Source organism: Candoia aspera, chromosome 7 (assembly GCF_035149785.1).
Source record: "Candoia aspera isolate rCanAsp1 chromosome 7, rCanAsp1.hap2, whole genome shotgun sequence".
Taxonomy (NCBI): Eukaryota; Metazoa; Chordata; class Lepidosauria; order Squamata; family Boidae; genus Candoia; species Candoia aspera.
Window position 1 is genome coordinate 8,710,021 of NC_086159.1, and position 23,218 is coordinate 8,733,238.

The following is a 23,218-nucleotide window of genomic DNA, read 5'->3' on the forward strand; positions in this document are numbered from 1 at the left end:
GATGATGTTTATTTTATTTTATTTATCTATTTTTCAAACTTATATCACCGCCCATCTTCCCCGAAGGGGGACTCTGTTACCTAGTTGGGTTATGAAACGTCTGCAAGCCAATCACCAAGCTCGGAGAGCACCAAGGTCTCCGCAATTAAAACCTAGCAGCTGCATTTCCACACCATGTGGCCCCTGGCTAGTTTTAACTGGGGCGAGCATATTGTGCAAACCCCGCCTTTTGTCAGTTTGGAGTTCCATGGTTAATTCAGCAACCCGATCAAGGGCACTGCACGAAGGCAGCTTCACTTAATTCAGATTAAGCCCCAGAAGAGAAATATGCCCATTGAGATGGGAGACCAGAAATGTCTTGGGGGATGGAACCTCAGAAAGCTGCAAGCCCAGATGCTGCTTTCAGGTCCCCTTGGAGGAAGCTGTGGGGCAGAAGCTACAGAGCACAGCAATGGGGCAGAATGCTGGGAGGGGGCACCTGAGGACCTCCTGGGTGATCGCCCCGATTGGCCTCAGTGGAGGGGCTATTGAAGCCGTGGGGAATCTTTGCCTGCAAATTGCCACCTCCTCCTCCTCCTCCTCAAAGCCACTGCCAGTTACATAACTGACCCACTGGTCCCCTTCACACAGCACCCTCAACCCGGTTTCTGAAGTCACCCATCTGGGCCCTCCCCAGTGCACTGACCAGACCTGAGTGGAAAGGGCTGGGTTCATACACAGGTTTAACCCCAAAGAGAACTAACCAAGGTTTAGAGCAGCTAACAGACTCTCATGGGCATAATCAGCAGAGTGACCCCCAAGGGCTGGGTCCCCCCCCCAATAAATGTACCCCCCAAAGCTGTTCAGAGTCTGCCTTCTGTAACTTGGCCCCAATTCTGTTCCCCAGTGGTCGGCATTGGCAGAATGCATTGCTATAAATAAATCACAAGGGGGGTGTCAGATCTTTCCCCCCTCCCCGGCCCTTTTTCCCTCCCCGCTTCCTGGGCGATGACATCATCAGGACCAGGTGTGTGCAATTTGCTAAAGTGAGGCGGGGAGGGGCAGAGAGACGGGGGGGATGCCTTCCGATGGCACAAGAAAACTGGGAGGGGGGCCTTAAAAGCGAGGGGGGTCGCGGCGAAGGAAGGGAAGAAAGGCGGTGGCAGGAGAGCAAAGACCTCGCGGGGATCAGGCGGCGGGGGCGGCGGGAGGGCAGAAGTGCGAGCCGCGGCAGAGGGGCTGTGCTGGGAGGGGGCAGGAAGGGCCCCCACCCACCTGCTCCGGCCTTCCTCCTCCTCCTGCCCGGCAGCTTCATCCCAGCCGCTTCCCTGGTCGCTCTGGAGCAAGACATTGCACGCGGGGGGGGGGGGGGGAAGAGGACTCGGGCGGGCAGGAGGCACGCGCACGTACACACACACACGTATACGCGCCGACGGGGGAAGCGCCGCGGAACCCGGCGGGTCGCCGCGGCTCTTCGGCCCGCTCGGGGCACCGCCAGCACGCGCCGCCACCCGGCTCCCCCCGGTTCGCCCGAGCAAGGCAGGGGCGCGGTGGGCGAGGGGCGCGGAAGGCGCGCAGGCCCCCCTTCGCCCGCCTGCCCCGCCCCGCCAAGCGCCCGCACTCTCGGGGGCTGCCCGCCGGCGAAACACCGCTTGACGCACCGCCCCGCTGCCGGGGAAGGAGCGACCGGGCCCCGCTCTTCTCCGCCGGGCCCGCGCGGCCGCCGCATCGGGTTGACGCCCCCCGCTGCCGCCGGCGTGTGCGCCCGCCTCCCCCCTGCGCATCGGGGGCCAGCTAAAGCCCAGGGCTGCTCCCAGGGAGGGTCAGCCTTGACCCGGCTGTGCTTCGTCGGGGATGGAGGTCCGAGGGCGCAGCTCCGTCGGTTACTGGTGGTGTGCCATCACCTTGCGCCCGCCCAGAGCATGGGTGAATTCTGCAATCGGCTTGTATGAAAGCAGCCAGGGAGGAAAAACCACAGGGAGAGGCTTGAAATCCGGGACCACCTCGGCCCTCCCTGGGGGCCTCCGGTAGAGCCAACAGCGGATTTGAAGCCCCACTGAATTTCCCCGGGCAGACCCCCGCCAAGAAAACGAGCCCCCCCCAGCTCTCTCCTTCTTGGAAGCTGCCTTGTTGTTGTTTATTCGTTTAGTCGCTTCCGACTCTTCGTGACTTCATGGACCAGCCCACGCCAGAGCTTCCTGTCGGTTGTCAACACCCCCAGCTCCCCCAGGGATGAGTCCGTCACCTCTAGAATATCATCCATCCATCTTGCCCTTGGTCGGCCCCTCTTCCTTTTGCCTTCCACTCTCCCTAGCATCAGCATCTTCTCCAGGGTGTCCTGTCTTCTCATTATGTGGCCAAAGTATTTCAGTTTTGCCTTTAGTATCATTCCCTCAAGTGAGCAGTCTGGCTTTATTTCCTGGAGGATGGACTGGTTGGATCTTCTTGCAGTCCAAGGCACTCTCAGGATTCTCCTCCAACACCACAGTTCAAAAGCATCGATCTTCCTTCGCTCAGCTTTCCTTATGGTCCAGCTCTCGCAGCCATATGTTACTACAGGGAACACCATTGCTTTAACTATGCGGACCTTTGTTGTCAGTGTGATGTCTCTGCTCTTAACTATTTTATTGAGATTGGTTATTGCTCTTCTCCCAAGGATTAAGCGTCTTCTGATTTCCTGACTGCAGTCAGCATCTGCAGTAATCTTTGCACCTAGGAATACAAAGTCTTTCACTGCTTCTACATTTTCTCCCTCTATTTGCCAGTTATCAATCAAGCTGGTTGCCATAATCTTGGTTTTTTTGAGGTTTAGCTGCAAACCAGCTTTTGCACTTTCTTCTTTCACCTTCATCATAAGGCTCCTCAGTTCCTCTTCACTTTCAGCCATCAAAGTGGTATCATCTGCATATCTGAGATTGTTAATGTTTCTTCCAGAGATTTTAACTCCAGCCTTGGATTCCTCAAGGCCAGCTTGTTGCATGATGTGTTCTGCTGCCTAGAAAGCTTTTATACCCTCAAAGATCAATAAAAGCGATTAAGTCCATTTGGGCCTTTCCCCTTCCTGCCTTTGCTTACCTCACCTGGCGAAGAAATAATTTTGGATGGATTGGGGGGCCGAAATTTTGTCTTAAAAGGTCTTTTACAGTAGAAGCTGACATACACCACCATTAACTCTTTTTTTCCCCACCAAAACAATGCACTTAAAAGTCAAAAATCTAAGGTGGGGGGCTTTAATTGAGTCGGTGGTCCCTGCCATTTCCAAATGTTTATTTAATGGTCCATGGCTGCAGAAAGTTTGCAAAACGCTGACCTAGATGCAGTTTCCCCTTGACTTTGGGGTATGTTTTTGTTCTTTGTAGCTCAGGATGTGGTCAAAACTCAGGTTAGGATCAAGGGTTGTCTGAACCCAGAAAATGCATTGATTCTGTAATTTCCAGGTCAGAGAGGTTGTGTGAACAGAAACTCACCTACGCATCACACTATTCCTGTTCAGGAATTATGCAAAGCACAGAGAAAGAGTCAGAATAAGTCAGAGCAGGAGATAGAGAAAATAAAAGGAAATGTAGGTAAAATTGTGTTCACTGTTCATTGTATCCCTCCATGCCTTTCTGTCCTGGCAAACCTCCTTTTCTTCCACCACCTCCTTTATGCATTTAATTAATTATAAAATGTATAGACTGCTTTACTCAAAGAAGACTCAAAGTGAGGTATATAAAAGCATCAGTAATAAAATACCAATGCAGTTTTTAAAAATCAGGAAAAAGCATTACAGTGCAGCAGTATTTCTCAACCTTGGCCATTTTAAGATGTGTGGACTTCAACTCCCAGAATTCCCCAGCCAGCAACTCCCAATTCCCATGGCTAGCTGGGGTATTCTGGGAATTGAAGTCCACACTTCTTAAAATGGCTAAGCTTGAGAAATGCTGCCATAGAGGAAGCAATGGGAGAAATCTTCAAATTCCTGAAGAGTAAGGAGGGAACTTTCTATTATCTCAAGGGCAGGAGTAAAAACTAGAAGGAAACAGGTTCCTAGCAGACCTCGTGAGGCCCTTCCTGGCTGCATGAGTTATCAGCTGGTGGAACGGGCTGCCCCATGAAGCGCGAACTTCTCCTTCACTGGCTTCTTCAGACCTCGAAGGGTCACCCATCAGAGATGCTGCAGTGGATTCTGCCCTTGGCCAGGGGTAGGACCACAGGACCTTGAAGGTCCCTTTCAACTCTGATACTTCGTTCTCGCCTTCTGCTGGGATGTTGGTCCAACCTCCCAGTCTGCCCAAGCCTTGGGGCTTCCTACTCCAGAACTGTGCAGGTCCAATCCTGCACCAGCTTCCTTGGCAGCCCTCTAATGTGGCTTCACTCATTTGTGCCAAGTTCTGTCTTTAATCTCCAAGGAGCGCTGGCATTTCTAGTGACCAGCTGCCCAGGAACATCACCTCCTTTGACGGGAGGAATGAGGACAACTTCCCCATTGTCTTAGTCGAGCACCACACCAAAGGGACAACAGCACTGGCCAGAAGTCCCTCCTTCGCACAGCTGTTGGGCGTACTGAAAGCCTGTCTCCTCCAGCACTGGAAGAGGCCCAAGGGGGGGGGCACATTTCAAGGCACATTGGCCCCACATCCAAGCTTTGGCCTCTCTAAATGAAAAGGACTTTGGCGTTAGCATTCAAGAGACCTTCCTGAAATCTCAGCAGGTCTGGCCTCCTTGAACTTGCCCAGTGAGGGGGCTTGATAGGATGTGGCCCATGAAGCAAAGGCCTTGGGTTCATCTACAGCAGTATTTCTCAACCTAGGCAGCTTGAAGATGGGTGGACTTCAATGCTGGCTGGGGAATTCTGGGAGTTGAAGTCCACCCATCTTCAAGCTGCCCAGGTTGAGAATCCTACTCAACTGTGGCCCAAGAGCTGATCTGTATAAAGCAAAATTGAATGCTCGCTCTTAGACAGAAACGTTTTGCCCCTCTTTTTCATCACAATTCCTGTTCCCCCCCCCCCACCCCAGGGCCTTACTCTCTGGAGGCTGCTCCATCTGCTGCCTCACAGCTCCTGGATCAGGTCTTCCAAGGGGCTCCCTTGACATCTCCATCCACCCTGCTGGCCACCTCTCAGCCCAGCCTCCCAGGCACATTGGGAGCTTTTTCCAGCAACATCTGCCTCTCCTGAGATACTGGGGTTCTAGGTTCCGTGTTGCCCCAGCAACGGACCACAGCATCCCTTGGCCAAGATCTCTCTGGCTCTCTCCCATTGTGATGAAATGTTTTGAGAGGCTGATAAAGGACTATATTGTTTCCAGACTCCCTACATCGTTCGACCCACTTCAGTTTGCTTATCGGCGGAACCGCTCTGCAGAGGATGCAATCTCCTCTGGTCTTCATTTGAGCTTGGTACATCTGGAGGAGAAGAACAGCTGTATGCGATTGCTGTTTGTTGATTTCAGCTCAGCATTCAGTACGATTGTTCCTCAGTCTGGTGGACAAACTGGGTTCTCTGGGCTCCAGCACTCCTTGTGTAATTGGCTACTTGGCTTCCTTACTGAGAGGTCTCAGTGGGTGCAAGTTGGAAATAGTGTCTCTCGCTCTGTTTCTTTGAGCACCGGCTCCCCACCGGGCTTCTTCTTCTGTTAGGTCCTTGCCAGCTTTGTTTTTGATCATACCCATTTTGGCCTGGAATTTACCTCCGATGTTTCTAATTTTCAGGAAGAGGTTTCTTGTCCTTCCTATTCTATTGTCTTCTTCCACTTCCACGCATTGCTTGTTTAAAAATAATTCCTTATCTCTTCTGGCTAACCTCTGGAATTTTGCATTTAATTGGGCATATCTCCCCCTATCACTGTTGCCTTTTGCTTTCCTTCTTTCTTGGGCTACTTCTAGTGTCTCAGCAGACAGCCATTTTGCCTTCTTGGTTTTCTCTTTCTTTGGGATGTATTTTGTTGCCGCCTCTTGAACAATGTTGCGGACTTCTGTCCATAGTTCTTCTGGGACCCTATCTACTAAGTCCAGTCCCTTAAATCTATTCTTCACCTCCACTGCATATTCCTTAGGAATACTAGTGAGCTCATATCTAGCTGATCTGTGGGTCTTCCCTAATCTCTTTAGGTAAAGGTAAAGGTTTCCCTTGACGTAAAGTCCAGTCGTGTCCGACTCTAGGGGGCGGTGCTCATCTCCGTTTCAAAGCCTTGGAGCCGGCGTTGTCCCTAGGGACACTTCCGGGTCATGTGGCCAGCATGACTCACGGAACGCCGTTACCTTCCCGCCAAAGCGGTACCAATTAATCTACTCACATTTGCATGTTTTCGAACTGCTTGGTGTGCAGAAGCTGGGACGAGCAACGGGAGCTCACCCCGCCACGCGGTTTCGAACCGCCGACCTTCCGATCGACAGCTCAGCGGTTTAACCCGCAGCGCCACCGCGTCCCTTTAGTCTCTTTAGTCTGATCCTAAATTGTGCAAGAAGAAGTTTGTGATCGGAACTACAGTCAGCTCCAGGTCTTGTTTTTACCGACTGTATAGATGTCCGCCACCTTTGGCTGCAAAGGATGTAGTCAATCTGATTTTGGTGTTGTCCATCTGGTGAAGTCCATGTATAAAGCCGTCTCTTAGGTTGTTGGAAGAGAGTGTTTGTTATGCAGAGTGAGTTGTCTTGGCAAAATTCTATCAGCCTATGTCCTGCTTCGTTTTGTTCTCCCAGGCCATGCTTACCTGTAATTCCAGGTGTCATTTGACTGCCCACCTTAGCATTCCAGTTTCCTGTGATGAAAATAACATCTCTTTTAGGCGTGTTGTCCAGTAGGTGCTGCAGATCCTCATAGAACTGCTCTATTTCAGCTTCTTCAGCATCTGTGGCTGGGGTGTATAATTGGATCACTGTGATGTTAGATGGTTGAATTCGAATTGAGATCATTCTGTCATTTTTTTGATTGTATCCAAGCACTGCTTTAGCCACTTTACTATTAATTATGAAGGCTACTCCATTTCTTCTGTGGTCCTCTTGTCCACAGTAGTAGATCTGGTGGTCATTTGATGTGAAGTGGCCCATTCCAGTCCATTTCAGTTCACTGACGCCCAAAATGTCTATCTTTAATCTTGACATCTCCCCAATAACCACATCCAATTTGCCCTGGCTCATAGATCTTACATTCCAGGTTCCAATGGTATGTTGATCCTTAGAACAGAATGGATTCTCCATTCACCACCATCGGCCGCTAGCCGTCCTTTCGGCTTTGAGCTAGCTGCGTCATCACGTCTGGGGCTAGTTGAACTCATCCTCTGTTCCTCCCCAGTAGCATTTTGACCATCTTCCATCATTTGCCTTAACCACTAGGCAAACGGAAAGAAGAGCTGAATGTTTAAAGGAGGGATGCGGGGAGGAGAAACCCATTCATGGCTTTAGCGGAGCGTGATACAGATCTAATAAGGAGCTGCACGCATCCCTCGTGGCTTGCGTTGTAAGTTACTGAATCTCGACCATAAAGATCGTGCGCTCACAGAAAGCCTCGAAGGCACTACGAAGACTTCACCGGAGGGCCGAAAGCAACCCGAGAGCAGCGCGCACGCGGCGGAGGCAAGGGCGGGCCGCAGCGAGCGACCCGGAGAGCCGAGCAACCAACTCGCCGGGGGGAGGGACCGCGCCAGACCGCGAAGCCAGCACAGCGCGCCTGGAGCAGGCCCCGGGAGCACAAGGGCGGCGGCGGCAGCAGCAGGGGACCGTGAGAGCGAGCGAGCGAGCCCGCCAGCCCCGGCGGCAGCAACCCAGCCGCACCGATGGCGGTGCTAGACGCGCACCCCTCCTGGGCCCCGCCGAGTGTGGATCCAGCGCGGCCCGGGGACCCCCGAGACCCCCTGATATGCGGGCGCAAGCGGCGGGGGGCGGCAGCGGACCCCAGCCCCCGGCGGAGTCAGGCGGCCGGGTGGCGAAGTTCGAACGGGACGCGTCGGCCCCACGAGGGGCGGTGGGAGGCCTCCTCGGCGAGCCAGACCCGCAACTAGGGTCTGTGTCACCCGGGGCGAACAAGGGTTCCGCGCCCATTGTGGCGCCCGGGGCACATGCCCCGCTTGCCCCCCCCAGTCGCGGCCCTGCTCTGGAGCCCGGCCCGCGCGACAGCGGGAGGGGCAGCGGCAGCCGACCGCGCGGGGAGAGGGGCCGCGGCCTGGGGGGGCCGCGCGGCTGGGCCCCTGCGACGGGGGAGCCCCGCGGCCCAGGCGGGCAGGCGCGCGGAGCGAGGAGGGGCCGCCCGGGGGCAGGAAATTCGAAAGCGCGGCCGGAGCGGCCACGAGCAGCCCAGCAGCAGCAGCGTGGAGGCGGGCGCACTCTACAGGCGAGAACGGGATCGCGAGGGGCCCAGCCGAGGCGAGGAGGCCCAGGGAGGGACCGCACCGGGCCCCTGGAACGCGAGGCCCGACCCCCCGGGGCTGAGCGGCCCATGGAAGAGCGGAGAGGCCTTTGGAGACAGAGGCCTGAGTATCCGATGTAAGGGGGGCCCCAAACAGCTAGCCCGTTTTCCGACACGCGTGAGGGGGTTCCTGGAAGAACTGGAGGGGGCCTTCCAGTCTGAGGATGCACAGGTGAGGTCCGTATCAGGGCAGGGCAGAGGAAACCCGGGGTAGAAACCAAGTAAATAAATAAACTGCCAGTGTGGAAAACAGAGAGAATTTAGCCTGGGATTCCTGGGAAGGCTCAGCCTCAAACTTTAAATCTTGTTCCTCCAGTTCTGCTCTCTCCTAATTGAAATGTGGGCTTCCTGCTTGTGCTCTGTAAATGTTTTTATGTCTTCCCTTACAGCTCAGCTTTTTCAGCCCGTTAGGTAATATAGGGCTGCGTCCCTGCCACACCCTTAACCAAGATAGCTAAAGACCCAGAACCTGCGTGCCTTCAAGATGCTAAGCCTGGTTAGTGTTCACCTGGCTTCGGTTTTTATGGGGGACTAGCCTGACTCGTGCAAAACCGGGAAATGGCATCGGTTACCAGGTGAAGCGTGTTGTGTGAATGCAATTTGACCACTTGGTTAAGAGACCCCACAGACCCCTTTCGGTAAACGTGGCCTAAAAGTTGACTTGAAGTTTGCATGACCTGTGAGGTTGCTCGTAGCTTTGCCTGTTGAGAAGAAAGGGAGTTAGAGCCACAGAAGGAAGCCGACATCAGCTGTTGCTCTGATGTACCTAACCTGGTTTCTCAGTTCACACTATAAATCACTGTAGGTTGAGTCATGGCAACTGGATTTCTTTCTTTTTGGTTGAAATATTTCGCTGCTTGTCCAAGCAGCCACTTCAGTCTGGGCAAAGGCTGGTAAGGGGACCCCATATATATTGACAATCCACACCTCCATGACACAATTAACAGCCATTCAGGTGTAGGGACAATGCAGCCACCCTGGAAGACATATATGGGGTCCCCTCACCAACCTTTGCCCAGACTGAAGAAGCTGCTTGGACAAGCAGCAAAACGTTTCAACCAAAAAGAAAGAAATCCAGTTGCCATGACTCAACCTACAGACAATTCCACCCGGATGACTGAATCTTCATCGACTATAAATCACTGTAAAGTGACTCAACAGGCTAGATTTCTACAACAGGCAAAGTGACAAAGACTCCTCTAACCCATGTCAAAACTAGCCGTGTTGTGTGAATGCAGCCGCTACATTTTAATTATCCAAGTTTAGCATGTTGTGTGAATGTAGTCCGACAGTATGTGCTGAAATTGGGGCCACAGAGTTTCTGGGTCTTTAACTATCTTGGTGTGGTGGGGACGCAGCTCTGTATTATCTAATGCAGGGTTTCTCAACCTGGGCCACTTGAAGATGTGTGGACTTCAACTCCCAGAATTCCCGAGCCAGCCATGTTGGCTGTCCACACATCTTCAAATGGCCCAGGTTGAGAAACCCTGATCTAATGGGCTGAAAGAGTTGAACTGAAAGGGAAGATTTCAAGAACTCCTATGAGCTCCTGCAGACGAGATGAGAGTAGGGATGCTTTTATTGTGTATGAATCCGATATCTCAGAATCCATGCAAGCGGTAGTCCCGCCGTCTGAAGGGTGCCAGTAGAGCAGCAGTACTGCATAACCGTACGGCATATCAGTTTATTCTGCATGTCAGTTTATTCTTCCATGTAAAACATTCTGCTTGTAAACAGAGCTACACACACTTAGCTGCGTCAGGGAAGGGGTTAAAAATTGTGGGAACACCAAGAAGGTATCAGTTGACTCAGTCAACTAGCCAACAGAGTTAAATTTAGCCTTAAGCAGACAGACACAATCATGGACAAGTTTAAATTAAGCTCACCCACTCAATCATAACCAAATTTCCCTGGGTGCAATCCTGAAGTGCAGAAGAAGGGTGCCCTCTGGTGGCATCACGTGATAGGGCACGCTGAGGACACGTGGAGGGACACCTGGACTCTCACATGATACCCTGCTGAACGCATTGCCTGTGGATGTGACTGGTGCCGTTCTCTCTCTCTAGCTTACTGTTTCTCAACCTCGGCAACTTTTGTGTGGCCTTCAGCTCCCAAAATTCCCCAGCTAGCATGCCAGGAATTCTGGGAGATGAAGTCCACCCATCTTAAAGCTGCTGAGGTTGAAGAACACTGCTCCAGAACCACAAGATAACATTTGAAGGGGCTCAGGCAGAGGCCAGCTGATTCACTGGAGCGTAAGGCGGAGGAAGGGGGCGTCCAGCACAATTAGACCTGCAAGATTCTGTTCTTACAGCCCATCCTAATAGAAGTTATTTTAGCCTTCCTGTGGAGCTGGTTCTTGGGCTGGTCTGCCTACTGGGTAGACAGTATGTGAGAGTGCCCATTCCTGAAACTGGGCATTTAACCTAAGCAATGAAACAGTGACATGATATCAGGTACTTCCTGAAAAATACAGGGCTACAGGAACTCTCAGACTGGAAACTTTTGACAGAGTTAATGTGACCGGGTGCCACCGGACCAGTGTCAAAGGGACCTAATCAGATTAGTGGCCGACTGGCTTAAGCGCGTGGTAGGAGCATGGCCCCGTGGAGTTACGACCTGTCCCACACTGTGAGGATTAATATTACCTTGATCACTTATCCCCATATTCTGGGTTTGTAAGATGCAATGAATGGTCAGCTAATCACACCAACTGGATTCCCACAACACTCTGGACTACCATGTGGTTGCTTATTTGGGGGCTCCGTCTGTTGTGCTAACCCAGCCTGCATTTCCACTATTCACTGACCTTGTAGTATGGCTGGCCAAGGGTGTGCAGAAAGTCCAGAGCGCAAGAAAAGATTCCGCTTCAGCCATAAAGGGCCAGAGCAGGAAGGGTTGAGTCGGTGGCCACCACACCGCCTCCCCTATGGGATTACCCAAGCCGAAGGGGGGGAGGTTGAGAGAGGAGGAGGAAGGGGGTTTGGGGTAATCAGTTTGCCCTTAATCCCCCTCTCAGCCCTGGGTCCCTAAGCGGCTTTCCTCTGCTCATCCCCACCACCACCACTTCCTCTGGTGCCAGGCGTGAGTGGACGTTGGCAGTGCCAGCAATAGCCTAGAAGGGAAAGAAGCCGCGGGACCCTTCACGATACAACCGCCGGGGAGAGACCCTTACATAAGAAGGGTCTAGCATCTAGAAGACTAGCATTTGAGGGAGGCTTCCCCACCCAGGGGTAACATGGAGTCTTCAGGGCTAATAGCCGTTGATGGATGTGTCCCCCATAATGTATCCACCCCCTTTTGCAGCTATCCAAGTTAGGGGCCATTGCTTTATCCTGTGGTAGACAGTTTGTCAGAACAGCTGGGCCTGGCTGAGGTTCATCCCAGTCCAACCTTTGGTTTCTCTGGTGGCCAACCAGAAGCGTCTGGAGGACTTCCAAGCAAGAGATGGTGTCATGAGTGCGGATGGTGAGCAGGAGGGGGCCCCTATCCGGGGGGGGGGGGGATGCACGCGTAGTTTGGAGAATTTGAGCTGTCATTCAAAGAAACCCAGAATAGACCCGCCTTGGCTTTTGGGGTCTATCTGTATGGGTTTTCTCATGCTTCTTCAGTTTGTTAGGATTTTCTGTCTAATGTAGCAGTAATAAAACACTAGAGACCTATTCCTCGACTTGGCGTGGTTCCTGCTTGTTAGGACAGATGGAGGCATTTTCTTCTTCCCCCATACTTGCCCTGCACTTGGGTCTGGACGAAAGCAGCTGCATCCTGAAGACAACCTCATTCATTCATTCATTCTTAGAATTTCTTCACCACCCATCTCCCTCAAAAGGGGCCTTGAATCCTCTAGCCTGGTTGTCCTTGATAGATTTGTCCTCTGAATTTCTCCACTCCCTTTGAAAGTCATCCAAGGCAGTGACCATCACCACATCTCATGGTTATTTATTTCCTTGTGGCATTTGCATCTAGCACAACCAAAAAGACTTCTGGCCGTTCACAGTGGTACCATGGAAAATGACAATAGAGCAAAACATCCGCAGCCCAGTTAAGTCCACCAGGAATGCCAGCAGAACCACTGTAATCACACGGAGAATCCAAAACACCAGTGGCCTCCCTTCACACCCCAAAGGCTTTCTGAAATAGTTCAGCTTTAATAACTTACCGAGAGTCAGCAGCCAGGGGGCTGGCTGAATTTCCATACAAGTCACTGTTCCTGGTGACTTAATGGGCAGTCACAGGTCTTTGTGGTTTTCAGGGGCAGAAGTAGCTCATCACTGCCCTCTTCTGGCATTTTTTCCAACTTCTCTGGGATTTCCTGGTGGTGTCCTATCCAAATACAAAGCAGGCCCAATCCTGCCTAAGCTTTCCATCATTGGCCATGCAGGGTGACACCTGTATAGAGGCAGTTAAACTGACCATCAGACTGGCAACCCGGTGGAGCTGCTCCTCCCAAGATCAATCTGAGATAGAAGTCCCAGGTCCACTTCAGTAGTCCCAGAGTTGGCTGGGGACGATGAGAGCTGTAGTCAAGACACCTCCAGAGGCAAGGGATTGGGGAGGGGTCCTGCAGGAGAGCCCCCCACGGGCCTTCCCTTTCTTCCAGAATCTCAGAGGGGCCCTCCCAGGAAACTCGGAAAGTGGGTTTTCAGGAACGGAGTTACGTGTCTGATGCCGCCCCGCTGGAACTGTCCATCGCGAGCTGTGCTCTCTCCCAGCCCATCCAGGGGTGGCTGAAAGCCCAAGGGCTGCGTTCATTTTGGGAGGGGAGAAGCAATACTCCAACGGCTGAATGGGTTTGGGGAGGAGAATTCAGACGCCAGCCAGCCCTTTCTCCACCAAAGCCACACACTTCGGGGGCTGAAGCATTTCCCGCAAGGACACAAAGCCTTCTAGCCTTGGGAACCAACTTCCACTTTGGGAAGTCAGCAGGAGCCCACCTGGCAAATCCTCTGAAGGAAAAAGGCATCACGGGGCTCATCTGGGATTTGAACCCGGGACCTCTCGCACCCTAAGCAAGAATCATACCCCTAGACCAATGAGCCAGCTGCTGAGGTGGCTTTCCAGATGTTCTTGTCAAGAGGCATCCCTGCCAAGTTTGGAAAAGTGGAAGGTCCCATGTTACTCGCCTCCTGCATGCACATACTGTAACATAGGCAACTGCCAAGAGCATGGGCTTGGCCTGGCTTCCAAAATGGTGATCTGCATCAGCTGTAAGCAAATCCGGTGCCTGTTTTGTTGCCCTGCAGAGCAAAACTCCCCCTTGCAGGGGATGTTCTGCTAATGAACCAGATGCTGGTTTGTTGGCTGACACAGCAACAGGTCAGCGACGAACCCGGAATCTCTTATCTGGACCACATCCTACATTTGGTTATTTTTGAATTTTTTTATTATCTTTTGTAGCGTAACCCGTAGTGTGTGGGAAGGCAAGACCCAACATGTAGTGGGGATTAAGGCCTTGGACTGGCACTGGGGACAGCCAAGTTCAAGTCCCCCCTTTGCAAGGGAAACTCACCAAGTCACCCTCTCTCACCCAGCCTCCCTCACAGGGCTGCTGCTGTGAGAATAAGGTTTAGGGAGAGAGGGCTACGTTTGCCAGCATCCCTGCTGCTCCTGTACACACGCCTGGGGAAAGCCTATCTGCAGGGGCGTCTAGGGGAGAGGATCAAAACAAAATGGATGTTGTACCCATGTAATCAAAATTCCGCCTCTTTTTATGCCCATGCAACATGCATGTTAAAAAGTGGCAGACCTTTGACCACATGGGGACACTGCAATGGTTGTGTGAGGACCAGTCATAAGTCGTTTTTTCCAGCACCATCTTAAGTCCGAACCGTCACTAAACGAATGGTTGTTAAGCGAGTACTACCTGTAGAACTCACAGCCTCCTGGTTTCTAGCCTGGAGCTTTAACCACTAGACCAAACCTTTTTGTAGCAGTGTGCTACAGTTCTTTCAGAATGAGCATGCTGGTTTCAGCAAGCATTTGAGCCTTTATTGTGCATATGAAGATTAAGGAATTGGGGGGGGGGGTAGAACATAACAATCACAAAGGACAGCATCTTTGTTTCAATGTCAGAGAAACACAGGCGGCACACACAGGGATGACAGACTTGAACCTCACGCTCCCAGTCTTAATCCAGCGCGAACATCATTACACCGCACTCTTGAGTGTCCACTGGGCGAGCAGGATGATGGTGATGATGATCGGTTTTAGAAGTATCATAACTACCTGCATATTTAAATACTTTGCCAGAATGTAAATTCTACAAGACATTCATCAGGTATTTACTGCTGGATGGTTCTCCTGTGTGTGAAAGCAGGAGAAATGGTAACCAGTCGCAGCCACAGCTCCAAGCTGAGTTCAGCCCCACAAGGTCACAACTTGTCTCCTGGGAATCTTGAGAGCTGCAACCTGGCAATCAAAACTTACTGGTTCGAAATCCTCAAAACAAGATGAGATGAGAGCTGTGTTAGCATACGGTGGTAAAAATTCAGGAGTTTGGGAGCACCTTTTCGGACTAAACCATGATTATAATTTCATCAGATGCATGGACTGGTTAGACTGATGCAGGATTTCAGTTGGGGTGAGGTGCGGGAAAGGGAGGGGAAGACAGGTTGGGTAAGCAGAGGCAGGCTCCAAGTGAGGCAGACGGCAAGTCCTTTATCAGTTAAGAACTGTGATGTGTTCAAAATCCTTTGTGCTGAGACCTCCTGAGATGGCCAGAAACCATTTGATCGTGGGAGTTCCACCATGTCTTGCTCAGTGGGGTTGTTAAAGTCTCCTTTTCCCAAAACAGTCACTTTGAGGTCTGCCATACCTGGGAGGTTAAAATGCTCTGATACTGTTTTATCCTTGTTTTGAGCCCTGATGTCAACCATGGGTCCATTAATTCTTTGTGCAATGTTGGTCCTGTTTGTCCTGCATGGGATCCAGAGAGGAGCTGGTCCACAGAAGGATGCCTCCCAGATCAGAGCTAAAACATTCAACTAATATTGCATCCTGAGCCCAGCTAGGTGGCCACAGCAAGCTGATCTCCAAAAACTAAAGAGGGTCATATCTGGTTGCAGTTGGATGGGAGACCAAAAGGAAATTCTAGGGCTATAGCTTTTTTGGCTAGATGGGGAAGCCAAAAAATATCCTGGAAGAAGGCACTAGCCAACCACTTCTGTATGGTGGCCCTGAAGACTTCTGGATGTCTCCCTGTCATCTCCTGCACTCAAGCTCAGCTTGAAAAAGACTTGACTCAGTTGAGCTGCAGGCACTTCAGATATTGCGGGGAGTTGTGTTCCACTAATATGCAGAAGCTTGCAACAACAGAGCCACTGGTTTGCCTTGAAATTATGGCCTCCAGAACTCTGAGGGGGAATTGCACCCCTAAGTAATCTAGATCAATATTTCTCAACCTTGAAGATGTGTGGACTTCAACTCCCAGAATTCCCCAGCCAGCATGCATGCCAAGAAATGCATATTGAATTTTAATCTGTATTTGTCTCTGTCTCTCTGCTTCCTGGAGAAGTTACCGCAGGGAGAAAAAAATTGGGCTCGTCCGGGATTTGAACCCGGGACCTCTCGCACCCTAAGCGAGAATCATACCCCTAGACCAACGAGCCAGCTGTTTCATATGTCTTCCAGATGTTTCCTTCAGACAGACTGCTAATTACAGGCTCAAATTTCCTTCTTGGCTCACACCAAGCAGTAGAACCAGTTATGCGCCACGTTCACGCGCTTGTTGCCAACACATAGTCTGGGAGTAAAACTCTTAACTCTTTTTTTACTGGGATTTGAACTATCCTCAGTGCACATCATCCAGGGAAGGTCAAGCATGGGGTGGGGAGGATTGCATAAACATTTAAATTTTGCTGGATGTACTTGGGAAGAAATACAAAAGAACACAACAACAACAAACACCAATTTATTAAACTTGTATGCCACCCGACTCCAGTGACTGGGAGCAGGGGATTTGGGGGGAGGGATTCCTCCAAATATGCATGCAGAAGTTGGCATTGCAGTCCCAAACATTCTATTATGGGTGTTCTTAAAATTCAATCCAACTAATGAACAGGAGAAAAAAATATACAGGTAATCCTCATTTAGTGACCACAATTGGGACCGGGAACCCAGTCATTAAGCGAAGCAGTTGCTAAGTGAAACCATAATTGCTTATGATCTGACTTCAGCTTTCCTTGGCTTTACTGCAGTATTTCTCAATCTCAGCAACTTTAAGATGTATGGACTTCAAGTCCATACATCTTAAAGTTACTGAGATTGAGAAACACTGCTTTACAGACCTGCGAGGGTCGTAAATGCAAGGACTGGTTGTGAAGTGATTTTTTCATCACCGTCGTAATTGCGAACAGCAGCCAAACAAGGCAGTGGCTAAACGAGGACAGCCTGTACATACAGGCAACAGAGTTAGCAATATAGTGCAATCTCAAAATTCATACCTGTGATGATGATAATATATTTTTTAGAAAATTATGTTAAAAGCAGAGCAATTCTATTTTGATCATATTCCTTAGAAGTTTTCTTCCGTGCCTCTTTGTTGGGAAAAAAAAAGAAATCAACTGTTGAGAAACAGCAACTTTCAAGAATCCACCACTGCTCATCAGAGGGAGGTTTCACCCTCTCACCCCAATTCTGTAACTGGGAATAAGGATGACGACGTTTCAAAGAGACTGGGTGGCTATGCCACGATGCACCTTGTTGGGCCAATGGCAACAAGGACCCAGGTCCTCACAAGCAAGAAGATGACCTGGCGCCTTTTCAGTTGACCAGCCTTACCAGAAGGTTAGACTCGTCAAATGTAGGGATACCCAACTGGGCTGCAAAAGTCATTAGAGGGATGCTGAAAACTCTCATTCTTGGCTGCCATCTGATTTTGGCAGCCCAAATCCAACTCAGTGGAGGGATGAGCCCATCGGTCAGGACCAGCTTGCAGATCTCTCCAATTTCAGTTTACAAGGGTGCAGTAAATCCAATCCCCCACTTTGCTTTCCTTCAGGTAGGATTGCTAAATAGAAGCCAAGATTCTGACAGAGCGATAGGTAAGGCAGAGATGGCTTCTTGGGCTCCATAGAGAGAAGCCGAGGAGGTCCCTCAGGATGGATTTTGTCTTTGGTCCAACCCACCTTTGCCCTCTGGGTCTTGAGATCCAGCTTGGTCAGTCGCAGCTAGTCCAGCCAATGAGATTACACTCTCAGGGAGGTTTATGGGACAGAAGGCAAGGTTCTTATGCATCCCTAATCCCCAAGTTTGTCTCTTGGATGATCAGGATTAGCGGCTGAGCCCATCTTGAGCCACTAAGCGGACTTTGTCCTCCACCGGTGTCCTATAATAGGAGGGGAGGAAGTCTTCTGGAAAGGTCCACACGGGGTCCCTGTCTTGGGGAGGATGTCCGGAGAAGACTTCTACCTCTTTGAAAACATCTCCTCCGTGGGGCCCTGGGACGGCCCCCAGTATCACATTGCCCCCATGTGGGCCTTCCATTTCCAGACTGCCTTCATGGGCTTGGTGTTCTTTGCCGGGACCCCCCTCAATGCCATCATCCTCATTGTCACCGTTAAGTACAAGAAGCTGCGGCAGCCCCTGAACTACATCTTGGTCAACATCTCTTTCGCCGGACTCCTCTTTTGTGTCTTCGCCGTCTTCACCGTCTTCTTGGCCAGCTCCCAAGGCTACTTCTTCTTTGGGCGTCACGTCTGTGCCTTGGAGGCCTTCCTGGGCTCGGTGGCAGGTGAATATGGGGACTGGGAAGGAGCCAGGCAGCCCCCCACGCGGGTCCTGCTCCCAGAGGATAGGTGTCAGCCCTCCCAGGTAGACCAGACAGGAAACACGACCAGAGGAGCGAATTCTACTTTATTGTAAGGCTGCATTGACAGAACCTTGTGAGTCTGAAAGTGCAACTCTCCCACCATCTCCTTTATAGCCCAAGAATTAAGGGAGGGTCCCTCCTGAGCCTCTTGCTCCACCCACTATGCAGCTGTGGGCTAAGCCCTCTCTTATCTGACCATTCCCAAGCAGCATCTCTTTGCCCCATCTTCCAAGGTCTTTCTCACATGCCATTACAATAGATCAGGACCGAGGACCCAACCCCAGGAGCCATTACCATGATGGGAGGAATAAGGATGGACTCTGGGTCTGCCTGAGAGATGTCACCACTGAGTAATCTCTAGGCTGGAGTTAAATTGCCTTAAATCCCACAAGGTAACTCATTCACAGCTTTATCTAGGCCAGGCCTTCTCCCTCTGCAGTTGTGCTGGTGCCTCCCATTAGACCTGATCCTATTGACTTGGGACAATGTGATTTGTAGTCCAGCCCATTAGGAAGGGACCAGGCATGCTGGTGGGGGAATTCTGGGAGTTGAAGTCCACACAGCTCAAAGTGGCCAAGGTTGAGAAACACTGCTCCCAAGGGTCCATAGGAGTCAATAAGGAAGACATCTTCATCTTCTCTATGTCTGACAGTTGTTCAGGAAATACTGTCTCAGAAGAAGGAATCTCCTTTTAGCGATTGTAAGTCAAGGTGGCCAATAGACCTGTGCTGCAACAATCTTAATTGTTTCAGATGCCACAAATTGTGTGTGAGGATCTCTGCTGTGGTTGCTCTGAGAGGGCTGTTGTGGAAAATGAGAGGTTGCACTAAGCTGGAACCCAGCCTCTGTAATTGCTAAAACCTGGTTTAGGGTTTCCTGCATTGCCTGAACTGTCAAATGGGGTGTATTTGATAAGCCCTGGACTGAGGGACAGTAGACTACTTCAAATCCACTCGTCTTAATGCTCAATCTGGGGTCCACCCAATGTTTAAGAAGTGCTGGGAATCTTCCAAGAGGGCCAGATCTGCCTCAGAGGGGCTGGATTACAACTCCCATCACCTCACTCCTGGCTGGGTCTGAAGGGCGCTGTAGGTAGACCCATTTGGAGGCGTGATTGATGACTGCATTTTGGAAAACCCATTAAACCAGTGTTTCTCAACCTTGGCGACTTTAAGAGGTGTGGACTTCAACTCCCATAAGCTGGCTGGGGAATCCTGGGAGTTGAAGTCCACACCTCTTAAAGCCGCCAAGGTTGAGAAACACTGCACTAAACCTTAGGATGGAGGTGGAAGGTTGACAGTGGGGGTCTTGGGGGCATTACATTCTGGGATCCTGCATAATCCACTACTAATGCCTCCCTGCCTGTGTCTGTCTGTCTGTCCATCGACCCTAGGTCTGGTCACCGGCTGGTCCTTGGCCTTCCTGGCCTTTGAACGATACGTTGTGATCTGCAAGCCCCTGGGGAATTTCCGCTTCAACTCCAGACATGCTCTGCTGGTCGTGGTGGCCACGTGGGTCATCGGGGTTGGGGTGTCCATACCCCCCTTCTTTGGCTGGAGCAGGTTTGACGGGCACAGATAGGAACCGGGGGAGTTTCTCCTGCAGGCTGAAAGCCAAAGGGGTACTGAAAAAGTCAGTGGCAGAAGTAGAAAGCTGCTGGAAGAACCAGTCCAATCTGGAAGCTTTTGAGCTTCACAGAGCTGTTCTTCACCTGAAGGGAAGAAGAGAGTGGATCCCCCAGAACCCTAAAGAGCAAACAGGGCACAACTTCAGGCTGGCGTAGCTTCCTGCAGGACTCTGGTTTCCATTGCTGTCTGGGGATGGTGGGAACTGCGGCATGTCTGATGCTTTGCCAAAGCGGGGTGGGAGGAAAAAGGGGTTGGCAACCTAAACTCTTAATTCCTGCCCGGATTTTCTTTCGGGCACAGATTGGAAGACAACGTGATCCCCTCTGAGAGAATCCCATGCTCCCAAACTCTGCCATCTTTGACCCACACCCTCCCCTCTTTGCCAAGGACATCGGGCCCCATCTTTTGTGCCCCACAAAAAATTCGCAACCACGGAGCAAACAGGAATCCCTTAAAGGCTGAATAGAGAGGCTCGGCCTTCTGATTTTAAAGCCCAGAATTATCTTAAACCATCAGCCTGGGTGGTTAATTCCAGACCACCAAGCTGCCCTTTATTTATGCATTTACTGATAGATTGATCAATCGATCAATCATGTCGCTCACCGCAATCAAGCGACTCTTGGCAGCTTACAATAACACTAACATTTCTGTGGCACATTATTTTATTTATTTATATTTCAAATTTAGTCACAGCCCATCTCACCCAAAGAGCGACTCTGGACGGCTTACAATAAAGCAAGAATAAATAATCATTAAAATGCAATAAAACAATATTCTTAAATAAAGATATAGTCCAAGACATAAGAAGTTCTTAATTTATGAGAGCATCGTCAGGGTGCTGAAGAGGGGCATTCTTGTATCTTCTTTATATTATTGTATCGTGATCATGATCATTATTTTACACAATAATTTATTATTATTATTATTATTATTATTATTAATATTGTGACTTCTCAGTGCTACCTCCTTAATGAGAAAATTTGCAGTTTCTCCTTGCAGTGCTTATGGGCACTGTCACCCAACCCACAAAATAGGCTTGCGGCTGTACAGTGGTGGCCAGGACTGCCCCCCGGCCCCCCACAACCTTCCTTCCTCCTGCCCTGGCTCCACCTTTCGATCTTCCAGGTTCATCCCGGAAGGGCTGCAGTGTTCCTGCGGCCCCGACTGGTACACAGTGGGCACCAAGTACAAGAGCGAGTATTACTCGTGGTTCCTCTTCGTCTTCTGCTTCATTGTGCCCCTCAGCCTCATTGTCTTCTCCTACCTGCGGCTCCTGGGTGCCCTCCGGGCGGTAAGTAATGGATATCCTGGGCCACAGATCTGCGGTCTTCTGGGTGGGGGACTGAGAGCCCATTTTCAAGACTATAAGAAGGCCCATCTTACCCAGCATCCTGTTTCCATCAGTGTAAGTTTCACAGTCTTCAGGAAGCCCCTAAGCCAGTGTTTCTCTTGGCAATTTTAAAATGGGTTGGACTTCAACTCCTGGGGAATTCTGGGAGCTGAAGTCCACCCATCTTAAATTGCCACGGTTCAGAAACACGAGACTAGACGATCTTTGTAATCCCTTCCAACTATCTTCCAATTGGTGAACTATGGTTCTCTTACAAAACCAAAGTGATGCTGGCTTACCTGAACTTGGCCCATCCTCACCCACCTTCTGCTCCAAAATCTCACATCCAGGTCTGGCACGGTAAAAACTCTTTGGGCCGGTCGTCCACAGGTAGCTGCTCAGCAGCAGGAGTCAGCCACCACCCAGAAGGCTGAGCGAGAGGTCTCCCGCATGGTGGTGGTGATGGTGGGGTCCTTTTGCCTCTGCTATGTTCCATACGCCGCCCTGGCCATGTACATGGTGAATCATCCTAAGCATGGCCTCGACCTGCGCTTGGTCACCATCCCTGCCTTCTTCTCTAAGAGCTCCTGTGTCTACAATCCCATCATCTACTGCTTCATGAATAAGCAGGTGAGTTCCTACCATCACCCTGGAGCAAAGGAGGGAGGGAATCAAGCAGCCTTTTCTTACCCATGCTTGGTGGGCATACACCCAAGAGGAAGGCAGGTGTTTGGGGATGCAAGTGACACACTTGATTAAAATTACTGCATGATGATCAGTCATGAGGTCCCAAACTATGAGAAGGTGGGCCTTCAAGGAATAGAGTCAAATGAGAGAAGAATCAGAGCCCAGTGTGAAAGAACAGGACATAATCAATGTTGAAGTTGGGCCGAATGAGCAAGATCATATGGAAATTTGTGTAAGGAAGGGATGAGGACCAGGATGTCCAGAGCATTGTAAAAAAAAGTCAAGATGGTGGCCATAGTCAGAGCTTCAATCACACCATCACCATTCCCATCTCGACTTTTTGGACCATGCCCTGCAGACACTTATCACACTGAGCCACAACAGCATTCAGTTGGCACTTCATGAGTCCAGGCAGTGTTTGCAGCCTTGATTTATGGATTAGGTTGTCTGGACACAGCTAATGGAGCCAGCCCAAGTTCAGCATGGCATGTGCATCTCTGCTAGATCTGGGGAGGGTATTTAACATGAATTCCAGGAGCACTTCTTTTCAATAAATACAGCTGTGCCCTGGGCTGCAGGGTTAGGGAAGGCAGCCCTTCAGGTCAAAGAGGCCATTCTCCAGGTCCCCTCTTGGTCAGCCTGTGACAGTGTTTCTCAACCTTGGCAAGTTTAAGATGGGTGGACTTCAGCTCCCAGAATTCCCCAGCCAGCATGGGGAATTCTGGGAGCTGAAGTCCACCCATCTTAAACTTGCCAAGGTTGAAAAACACTGGCCTGGAGGTCACTGTCCATGAAGACCTTCTCCACCAGGGCTTTGGCCCCAACCTAAAACTCCTCTCTTCTCCCCACTTCCCAGTTCCGTGCCTGCATCATGGAAACCGTGTGCGGCAAACCTCCAACGGACGAGTCCGATGCGGGCAGCTCAGCTCAGAAAACGGAGGTTTCCTCAGTGTCCTCCAGTCAAGTTGGCCCGAGCTCAGGAGCTGGTGCCTCGGGTTCCCCAAGGAGCTGAGGACCACACCATGCCCAGCCCAGCAGCCATCCTGCACGTCTGAACTTGGCTGAGGACTATGCCAAAAAAGAGCCCCTTCCCCACCTCGCTGTAGAATGGCATTCTCTCACCAACCGCCCCCCCATCCAACTTTTTCTTCCAACACCATCACTCCAGGGCTCTGTTTGGGCACTGAATAGCCGGGAGGGGGGGGGAGAAGTTTCCTCCTTCTCAAGGAGATGCACGCTTGCAGATGGTTGGATCCCCTAACCCTCCCCTTGCAAGCAGGGTGGAGCTCCGGCCTAGGTCTCTTACAGGGTCTGTTGAGACCAGGGCTAGAACTGCACCTGGCTCTGATGCAACCAGAGCACCCTGTATTGTATCGCTCAGGTGGCCAAGACCCAGCAGA

The 23,218-nt window shown here is 51.0% G+C and overlaps 1 protein-coding gene and 2 non-coding genes across 3 annotated transcripts; 1 reads left to right on the plus strand and 2 right to left on the minus strand.

The window, feature by feature from the left end:
• Positions 1-13,332: 13,332 nt before the first annotated feature.
• Positions 13,333-13,404, minus strand: TRNAP-AGG (transfer RNA proline (anticodon AGG)). The gene has a single exon. It is a non-coding gene; the product is annotated as a tRNA-Pro (tRNA).
• A 2,496-nt stretch (positions 13,405-15,900) lies between these two features.
• Positions 15,901-15,972, minus strand: TRNAP-AGG (transfer RNA proline (anticodon AGG)). Its single transcript has one exon. It is a non-coding gene; the product is annotated as a tRNA-Pro (tRNA).
• Positions 15,973-17,746: 1,774 nt separating this feature from the next.
• On the plus strand, positions 17,747-22,830 carry OPN1SW (opsin 1, short wave sensitive). Its single transcript, XM_063308193.1, has 5 exons — positions 17,747-18,095; positions 19,567-19,735; positions 20,927-21,092; positions 21,522-21,761; positions 22,675-22,830. The coding sequence occupies exons 1-5, from the start codon at positions 17,753-17,755 to the stop codon at positions 22,828-22,830; spliced, it is 1,074 nt and encodes a 357-aa protein (XP_063164263.1). The 5' UTR covers positions 17,747-17,752.
• The last annotated feature ends 388 nt before the right edge of the window (positions 22,831-23,218 follow it).